The sequence below is a fragment of the Zosterops lateralis genome (genome assembly GCF_965231275.1).
Source record: "Zosterops lateralis genome assembly, chromosome: 14".
NCBI classification, from domain to species: domain Eukaryota; kingdom Metazoa; phylum Chordata; class Aves; order Passeriformes; family Zosteropidae; genus Zosterops; species Zosterops lateralis.
This window is the reverse complement of record NC_139774.1, coordinates 15,560,402-15,570,438: the sequence shown is the minus strand read 5'-3', so window position 1 is coordinate 15,570,438 and position 10,037 is coordinate 15,560,402. Positions and strand designations below refer to the sequence as shown.

The 10,037-nt window shown below is 50.3% G+C and overlaps 1 protein-coding gene across 1 annotated transcript; it reads left to right on the top strand.

Moving 5' to 3' along the window:
- Positions 1–372: 372 nt before the first annotated feature.
- MSX2 (msh homeobox 2) lies at positions 373–4,821 on the top strand. Its single transcript, XM_083871923.1, has 2 exons — positions 373–794; positions 4,179–4,821. Exons 1-2 carry the CDS (start codon positions 431–433, stop codon positions 4,601–4,603), a joined length of 789 nt encoding a protein of 262 aa, XP_083728049.1. The 5' UTR covers positions 373–430; the 3' UTR covers positions 4,604–4,821.
- The last annotated feature ends 5,216 nt before the right edge of the window (positions 4,822–10,037 follow it).

The following is a 10,037-nucleotide window of genomic DNA, read 5'->3' as shown; positions in this document are numbered from 1 at the left end:
CCTCACTCACAGCCTCAGCTCAGCCTCACTCCTCTGAAATTCCCTCTTCGCCTCCTCATCATCATCATCCTTAATTACCTCGGCGGGTTTTTACCCCCCTCCCTCCCCTCTCGCTGTGCAGCGATCCCAGCCCGTGTCATTAATTAACCCGGTGTCATTAATTGGGGCCGGGGAGGGGCGGGGGGGGGGGGGGGGCGAGCCCGGGAACTCCCCGCGAGCGGCGCCGGCTGGGCCCGCCCCCCCTCCAGCGTTTAACCAATCAGAAGCGATCTTTGACAACGTCAGGCAGCAGCGCGGGCGCTGATTGGGCGGCGGGGCGGCTCCCCCGCTCGGCCAGGGAGGACAGCGGCGGGGAGCCCCAGAGGGGGAAAAGGGGGGCGGCCGGGCCCTCACGCCGCACTCGCCGGGCAGCGCCTGCTCCAGCTCCGCCATGGCTTCCCCTCACAAGGCCAAGGACGTCTTCTCCTCCGACGAGGAAAGCGCGGCGGCCGGCTCCGAGGAGCACCACAAAGTGAAGGTGTCCAGCCTGCCGTTCAGCGTGGAAGCGCTCATGTCCGACAAGAAACCCCCGCCCAAGGAGCCGCCGCTGCCCTCGGCCGCGGGGAGCAACAGCGGGGCCGACGGGGCGGCCGTGGGCACCTCCAGGAACCTGCTGCTGGCCGGGCACGGCCCCCGCGACCAGCACAGCCCCACGGTTACAAAAACCTTCGACACCGCCTCGGTCAAGTCGGAGAATTCTGAGGACGGCTCGTCCTGGATCCCCTCAGAGGCCGGGAGATATTCCCCGCCGCCAAGTGAGTGTTCCCGGGGCCGGCCGGGGGTAGAAATGGGGATAAAAGTGTAGATATTGGGGTTTATACTTTATATTCCCGTCGCGGCCCTGAAGGGAAAGTGTCGCTCGCCTGTGGGAGGAGATGGTTTTAAAGTCTCTTCCCACCTAAAACATTATGTGATGCTTTTATAGGTTTTTATATCTGTGTCGTTTTTAGCTATATGCTACGTATTTATTATTATATATTTATATTATAATGTATTTTTAGAGTTAAATGAGTATAGAGTTTCTGTACATGGCTACAGGGATGTCTGTGGATATAAACCGCTTGAAAAGCCTTAGAGAGACCAGAAATCACCAGGGACCCGCTTAAAAAGCCTTACAAATATCAGAAATCATCAGGGACCCGCTTGAAAACCCTTAGAGAGACCAGAAATCACAAGGGACCCGATTTCAAAGCCTTAGAGAGACCAGAAATCATCAGGGACCTGCTTTAAAAGCCTTAGAGAGACCAGAAATCATCAGGGACCCGATTTCAAAGCCTTAGAGAGACCAGAAATCACCAGGGACCCACTTTAAAAGCCTTAGAAAAATCAGAAATCCCCAGGGACCAGTTTCCCGTCCCGGCTCTGGCCCCCCCGGCAGCCGGTCCCTCCACTCGTTTTGGGATAACTCCCAAAAACAACTGGAGTTTCTCCCTCCCTGTGTCTCTGTCCCGTCCGCGGAGCGCCCCGATCTCTGAAACTCGGGAATTGTTCCTTTCTAGCCTTGTGCTGGCTCCCGGAGAGGATTTTATCCCTCCATCCCCGGCTCCAGAGCCTGTCAGAGCTCCCCGAGCTGGTCCTGACCCCTTTGGATCCCTCCCGACCCCGTTCCCTCTCCTTAGGAACATCCCAAACCCTCTTCACCCCTTTTCGCTTTCGCTGCCAACCCTTATTTTAAAAATAAAAAGGAGAGGAGGGTTAAAAAATTTGCTTTTAAGGAGTTAAAAGCTCCAAAGCATCCTTCGGGAGAAGGGGAAGGAGCATCCCCGCCGTGCGGTGGCCGCACACCTGTGTCGGGATTTATCCTCTCTCTTCCACTCATCCCAAACTTGCCCGTTGAAAATTAAATACTCCTCTTAACTTAAATTTTAAAAGACTTTACAGGCGCGAAACTGCCTCACGGAATTTATTCCTCAATGTAATATTGCGGGAGGAAAGTTTAGTGCTGTTACAGCTTTCCTTTTTTTTTTTTTTCTTTTTTAACAATAATTTCGATTTGGCTTTTCATCCACTTCCTTTCCTTTATGACAACCACGAATTAATTTGATTTCTGTCGTGCTGGGAGAGGACGGGAGGATGGCATTCTCTGTGTAGCTTCAGTTTTCAATTTTTATGTACTGGAAATGTGCTGGGAAAACATGAAAAAAAAGCACGTTTGGACCCCTTTTCTAAACCTGCCCAAACCCCCAGACTTAGACACGGCATAATAATCCCTTCTACATTTTTTCCCCCTTCGAAATTCTTCTTCTTTCTCTTTTAAAACTGTCCGTTCCCGGGATCGGAAGAGGAGTTTTGTAAAGGATTTCTGTAGCTGGGAGTTCTCTTGACTTCAGAGGGATTTGGGGAGAAAAATGAGGATCAGGGGAAGGTCCCTCGGCCTCGAGTATTTTCCTCATTTCCCACCTCGGCAAAGAGCGATTCTCCCGCAGGAAAACCGCCTGTCCACGGAGAGTTTTGACATTAAAAACAGACCCTTAATTTATTATTATTAATATTAATATTACGGGTGGGATGAGCTGGAGGGAAAGCTGTAAAAGTTTGAATTTTGAGGAACACGGAAAAGGACAAATGGTGAATTTTTGGGGTTTTTTTTGATCCGATATTGGCCAGAAAAAGGAGGATAAAGAGAAAAAAAACAGCGAAACAAATCAGTGAGGGATTTGAGGACTGGCACTGGATAAATGCAGTTCCGGGGGCTGGGAATAATTCCCGGGATTTCATGGAAAAAAAGCGAGTTTGTGTTTCCTTGTGTAGCTCGGGCCACCCCAAAACCCTGTCCCTGAGTCCTGCAAAGCTTCACTTGGGGAAAAGAAAAGAGTCGGGTTCAAAAATAGCACCAGGGAATTCAGGGTCGCTTTGGTGTAGTTTGAATTTAGTGCAGCTTTAGAAGTGAATCAGCTGTCACAGTGAGCACCTGAATTATCAAAATGCCCTGCTGGGATCACAGGCCAGTATTGGAAAAATTTCCTAGAAAAGCTTCATTATTTTTTTTTGTCTTCAGTATTTTGTTTTTTAGAGGAAGAGCAATAAGAGAAGTTCAATTTATTTTTTTTTTTTTTTCCCACTGTAACTGTTTTCTCTCTTCCTTTCCTGAACTTTAGAACAATTCCCTCGTGGGATTTTTTAATTGCACCATACGTGCTTAAACAGCTCCTTGATCTGGCTTATTTAAAAAAAAAAAAAAAAAATAAATAAAAGAGAGAAGCAAAAAACGAGGGCAGAAAACCCAAAGTGCAAATACAGACAAATTCTTGAAGCAGAACAAAATTCATCAGCCTCAGTGTCACTGCCAGGGTGACTCGTCCTGAGCAAAACACAACCAAAATCAGGGAGCTTTTGAAGTCAGCCGCCTGCTTTTTAGTTATTCTTTAGATTGCAAAATTGTCAGTGAAGTGCTAAATTAATCTAAAGGCGAGTCAGCGCTCTGCCATCCCGGGAATATTGCCTAACCTGGCCGGGGTTGAAGGCAGGAACAAAAAGGTGGTGGATTTTTTGGCTTTTATTGGCAACGAAATGCTGGAGTTTTGTCTGGGTTCTGTTTTCTTTTTTAATTGGCAAATGTCATAAAAAGATAATGTTGAATTAAAAGCGCTGCTTTTTTGTTTGAGTTTGGTTTTTATATCAGTTGATTTATCAGAGGACACCCACTCATCAAAATTAATAAGCGGAGGAAAAACTTGATTTGGAAGAAAAAATATCAAGAAAAAAAAATGTCCAGTTAGTGAAACCACAGAAACTGTCAGAGTTTCCTCAGCTGTCACTTGTAGTGGGGAAATCCTGGAGCAGGGCTGGGCTCTCCTTTTGGGAATCTCCTGCTTTTGTGGCATTTTTTGCACTTTCCTGGAGCTGTGCAGCCGCCAGGGCAGTTTCTTGGTGTGCTTTAGACCCCTGTGAAGTGACTCCCAAAGCGACCTGTGAATTCTCTGTCCCTTTTGAAACCGCTGAGGGGAAAAAAAATCCCCTTCACCAGCTGCAGTGCTGTGAGTTGGAGGTCGGTGAGAACAAGATTTGCAGAGCCCCCTCTCTGAAGGAGCCCGTGTTTGGAGGGGACCCTTGGGACACCTGGAGGGGACCCTCGGGACAGGCAGCAGAGCCCCGGGGTGTCCCTGCCGCTGTGATAACCGGCTCTCCCTTCCTTGCAGGACACCTGAGCCCCACTGCCTGCACGCTGAGGAAGCACAAGACGAATAGGAAGCCCCGCACCCCGTTCACCACCTCGCAGCTGCTGGCCCTGGAGCGCAAGTTCCGCCAGAAGCAGTACCTGTCCATCGCCGAGAGGGCCGAGTTCTCCAGCTCCCTCAACCTCACAGAGACACAGGTCAAAATCTGGTTCCAGAACCGGAGGGCCAAGGCCAAGAGACTGCAGGAGGCCGAGCTGGAGAAGCTCAAAATGGCAGCCAAGCCCATGTTGCCGTCGGGGTTCAGCCTCCCTTTCCCCATCAACTCCCCCATCCAGGCCGCCTCCCTGTATGGCACATCCTACCCTTTTCACAGACCTGTGCTCCCCATCCCGCCCGTTGGACTCTACGCCACTCCCGTTGGATACAGCATGTACCACTTATCCTAAGAAGATCCCACAGACAGAGCCTCAGACAGACAGAACTTCCTGGTGGATCCTGTCCAGCCCTGAGAAGGCAGAACCCCAAACCAGTACTGGCCATTCCTTCTGCACTCTTCTATCTGGCATCCTGAGTTGTCTGGGAGTTTGCTACGGGTTCAGAGTGCTCTGAGCACTCCAAGTCTGCTCCTCAAAGCAAAAAAAAAAAAAAAAAAAAAGCATAAAAACCAACAAAAAAAATTTTGGGTAAATGTAGGGGGTTTTATCCAGTGGAAGTAAAACTAGGTTTAAAAAAAAAAAAAAGAATGGGGGAAAAAGCAATTTTATCATAAGGAGGCAGAAATTCCCTGAGCCCCAGCACGGGTTTGAAATAAGATGGGTGCGTGCCCTCGAGCCACACTCTAAATTGCCATCACTTCATAGAGGGGAGGGAAATAAAAAGGTCTAATCGAAGTTTTGTCGTTTGGTTGTTTCTTTAAAAGGCAGCAGAGCCCGTAGCTAGAGACGTGTAAATAGAAACTAGAGCCGGCAGAGTCTCAGTGAAGTTCAGAGCCAGCGAATTCCTGCATTTCTGGGGGTGGGGAGGGCAAAGCTTTGCATCCCGGACCTCGGGTGAGATGAGCAGCAGGGCCCCTAAATGTAGAGCCCCGCTTTTCCCAGCGCGGCTCCTTGATGCCTTTCTGTGTATAAATAGCTTCAGCCTTTGTAGAGCACTGGCAGCGGAGGTGAAGAGCGAGGCAGGGTTTTCTCGGGCAGGCTGGTTTTTATCTCTCCCTATTGGCATGCCTCGGAAGTTTTGGCCGCAGCCAGGTGAAAATCTTGGCTCTGCAGTGCTCTTGGAAAACCAGGAGAGAGGGGAGAAAGACGTGGCTTGTTCCCATAAAGGATTGTTGAATCCTTCTGGGGGGATGTTCTGGGGTTTTTTTATTATTATTATTATTTCTATTTGCCTGTGTTAAAGAGAAGAACCCCCTGAGTTTTCTTCCATTCTGAGGATGCCAATAGAAGTGACTCGTGCTTTAAGCCTTTCTAAAGAGAGATCTGGGTGTCACCATCAGCCCCACGAGCAGGACAGTGGGGGGATAGAGACTGTGAGACCTGCCTGTCCCCGTGGGAGCTCTTCCCCCAGGCTTCTCCTTGTAACTCTTGTATTATTTGTATTACTCTTGCTAAACTTTATGAGGAAGTTACTCCCAAGGCTGTGGAGCGCTGAAGTTCAGAGCTTCTCCTGGATTTATTTTTCTTAGCATGCTGTTGTGGAGGAAAGAAAGGAAACAAAAAAAAAAAAAAAAATCGGAAAAAAATGGAAAGATTAAAAAAAAAAAGAAAAAGAAAAAGCCACGAGGTTTTTGCTGGTTTTGGTTTGTTTTGACCCAGGCATTGATGCCGCCTGGGACCCACTAGAGATGAACTTCCTCTCTCCCTTCCCCTTTCACCCCCGATCTCCCATTAGAGGAGAATCCCTTTGAAAGGGATGCCTTGTACAATTTTATATATTTTATTGAAGATTTATTATTTCTTATCTCTTATTTCGAATTAAATTAAAAAAGAAAAAACATGTTTAATCGCGTGTGGGTCTGTTAGTGTTTGGAGTCCTTTGAAAGGTGCCTTCTCTCCGTGTGTGTTTTGCACCGCTGGGTCAAGTTCAAAGGAATGTTTTTGGGTTGCCTTTGTGATTATTTCCCCTTTCTCGATCTGATTTAAAGCCAAATTTGCAGCGCATGAAGGTGAATTGCGAGTCAACATTTCGGAGTCAAAAGCCAAAGCTTTTATGAGGTTTCCTTGTTTTTAACAACCGCTTTTAGGCGCCTGTGTTCTTTACAGCACCGTGCTCGGGTGATGTTTCCATCACTTTCAGCTCCTGTGCCTTTCCCTTTCCTTTGGAACTCTCCCCCTGGACTCCACCTCAGCTTTAGGGGGAGATGAGTCTCCACTCCCGAAGGATTTGGGAGGGAAATTGGGGGAAACCCGGCGGGGCCCTGCAGTGCTCCGGGTACATTTCAGGGCCCCAGGGTGCTGTGCTGCCCCACAGCTTTGGGCTCAGGCTGGGGGAGCAGTGCTGGACTGCCCACCCTGCCCTGGAGAGGGGACTGGGGTTAGAGGAGCCGGGCACACCCCAGTGCCACCGCATGGAAATGTCACAGGAGGGCTTAGGAGGGGACAAACCAGGTGTGTTTGCCCTTTTATCAGGTGTTTTTACCCCCTAACCGAGTGTGTTTGCCCCTTGATGGGTGTCTTTTCCCCCAGACCAGGTGTGTTTGCGCCTCTCCGGGTATCTTTGCCCCCTGACCAGGTGTCTTTTCCCCCAGACCAGGTGTGTTTGCCCCTCACTGGTATTTTTGCTCCCTAACAAGGTGTCTTTACCCCTGACCAGGTGTTTTTACCCCTGACTGGGTGTGTTTTCCCCTTACCAGGCATGTTTGTCCCTGACCAGGTATCTTTACCCTCTCACCAGGTGTCTTTGCCCCTAACCCAGTGTCTTTACCCCCTGACCAGGGGTCTTTACCCTCTCACCAGGTGTTTTTACCTCCTAACCCCGTGTTTTTACCCCCTGGCCGGGTGTCTTTGCCCCTCGGGGGCTCTTGCACTCCCGGCCTCCCGCTGGAACACCGGGAATTGTCCCGTCCCGCGGGCTCCCGGCCGCATCCCGCCTGCCTCAGCATCCCATGAAAAGGGTCGGGGAATGAGACATTTCTCCACTGGGCTGTGTGAGGAGCGCAGGGACTCGCTGTTCACCCCTCTCCCCATTCCCGGAAAAATTCCTGGTGACGCTCCCGCTTTGGGGAACACAAAGCTGCGGGAGAGCCCAATCTCTCCACGCGAGCTCTTCAAATTAGAATTCAAACAGGAGAAAACCCGAGAATTCTTCAAACTAGAATTTGAACCCGAGAAAATCGCTTTTTTTCCCCCCGATTCCCTTTTTCCCGAAGCATCATCCCCTAAAATCCAGTGCCAGGCGAAATCCCCTGGGCTTTGCCCTTTCCCGGCCGCTTGTCCCGAGTGTTTCCTCAGCCGGGCCGGGCTATAAATAAACCCGCGGTGTTTTTTTTTTTTTGAACCTGGGGTATAAATCAGCTGTGTCAGGGATTACGGCTAAATCTTTTTTGCTGGAAATTCTTTGAGCGCGGGAGCTTTGCGTGTGTTATACCAGATCCCTAAATGGATACAGATTTATTGCCGCACACCAGAGCGTTGAAGGAAAAAAAAAAAATCTAAATCTCGATTTCCAACCTCATCTCTGGGAAAAGCCCGGTGACACCTCCTCGGGAAACCTGCACGACAATTCACCCCTGCGCCCATTATTAACTTGTTCCAATTAAAGCCTTCAGAAAGGCCGAGTTAATTGAGTATTATATTTTATTAGGAGGGAGGTGTCAAGCTTTACTCATGAGACTTCATCATCGTTCCTAATGGGAGCTGCCCCGCGGGCAGATCTGGAACTGAATAAATTACAGGCGGGCAGGGAGATCACAACGCTATCATTAAAAGCGATGCACTTACCGAAATTCCTCCCACTTTCGGGGAGGTGTGGCTTTAATTAGTTATTTTAATGCAAAGTTAAATCGTTCCCGAAGTATTTTCTGACACAAAGCAGATGCGATGATTAGGAGTCGAGTGAGGCTGAAAGGAGTTTGGCGTCTGTTCCCAGGTACATCTATATATTTTAAATTCCCAATAGAAAGTGAAAAAATAATTAGAGCAATAAATAATAAACATTAAAAACAACGCGATAAATTATCCCGATGCTTAAAAGCCGGAGTTGCTGAGCGGCGGCTCAGGCCAGGCGGGCACGGCGGGACCTGCACTGGCCGGGGATGGATTTGTTGACACAAATATTTGGGATTGGATTTTTCTGCCTCTGTCCCGACCTAGAGCCCGTTTCCCTGCCAGCCTGCGTTTCATGTCCTCACATCGCCTTGTCAAAGCCCGGGATTCCTGCTTTTTGTGGGGAACGAGGGCTGGAAAAAGTGGGAAAAGTGGGGAATTCTCTCCGCTGAGAGCCGGGGGCTGCGGGATGGGGAAGGGAACGGGGGGTGAGGATGAGGACAGGGATGGGGATGAGGATGGGGATGAGGACAGGGATGAGGGTGAGGATGGGGATGAAGGTGAGGATGGGGATGAGGACAGGGATGAGGATGGGGATGAGGATGGGGATGAGGATGGGGATGGGGATGAAGGTGAGGATGAGGATGAGGGTGAGGATGAAGGTGAGGATGAGGACAGGGATGAGGACAGGGATGAGGATGAGGGTGAGGATGGGGATGGGGATGGGGATGAGGGTGAGGGTGAGGATGGGGATGAGGATGGGGATGAGGATGAGGATGGGGATGAGGGTGAGGATGAAGATGAGGACAGGGATGAGGATGGGGATGAGGATGGGGATGAGGATGGGGATGAGGATGAGGATGGGGATGAGGGTGAGGATGAAGATGAGGACAGGGATGAGGATGGGGATGGGGATGAGGGTGAGGATGGGGATGAGGATGAGGATGAGGACGAGGATGGGGATGAGGAAGAAGATGAGGATGAGGATGAGGATGCTCTCTACACCTGCCCCCGGATCCCACCCGAGTTCTCAGTTCCCCTCCAGACCAGGCACAGCCCCGCAGCAGCATCATCATCATCATCCCGGCTCCCAGCCCTGTCCCGAGCCCCCGGGGCTCCACACAGCCCAAATCTCCGGATATTCCACCTCTCCACACTGCCCGTGTCCCTCCAAACAGCCCCACGGGCGCTCCACTGTCCCGTCCGCCCCCCTGGGGCTCTGCAGGATTTTGCTGGACGTGCTCTACAGGAGGGGGGCAGCCCACGGAGGGGATGGATGAGGAGGAAGGACCAAAAAGGGCCAAACTCTGGGGCCCTGAGCCTTCGGGAGGGGCTCCGAGCCCCCACAAGGAGCCAGAGAATCCCCGAGGGTTCCACTCCCACCCCTTTGGGGGCTGCTCTGAGACACAAATGAGCCTTTTCCTTTCTCTAAAGTCTATTTTCACTCCCCCCGTTTAGCATCCCCAAACACTAACATGGATATCTTTATTTTTAAAAAATTAAAATCATTAAAAGGACCAAAAAAAAAAAAATCTTCTCCCCAAAGAGATAACGCCCAACATTCCCCTTTGTGTGACTCTGCTCCTCCCTGGGGGCCCCGGAGACTCCAAAGTGCCTTTTCCGGGGGTCCCTTTGGCCAATGGACCCACTTTGGGCAGCGCCCGCGTTCCTGGCGTGGCGAGCCTCTCTCTCAAAATAAAAACAAAGAGATTATTCCGATTTTTCTTTCCCTTTTTCCATTCCAGAGCAGAGGGGGTACATTTTTCCCAGTGAAAAGCACTGGAAAGGATCTCAGGGAAAGTGCCCAGCTCATCCCAGCTCGAGGAGGAGCCGCTGAAAAATTCACCCTCCTTTTCGCTGCTGCGGGGAGATTTGGGGCTTTTGTTGTTGTTGAGCT

Coding starts and splice junctions, on each gene's coding strand:
- MSX2 (XM_083871923.1), top strand. CDS start 431: ATGGCTTCCCCTCACAAGGCCAAGGACGTCTTCTCCTCCGACGAGGAA. Junction 795..4,178: donor GAGATATTCCCCGCCGCCAA/GTGAGTGTTCCC, acceptor CCTTCCTTGCAG/GACACCTGAGCCCCACTGCC.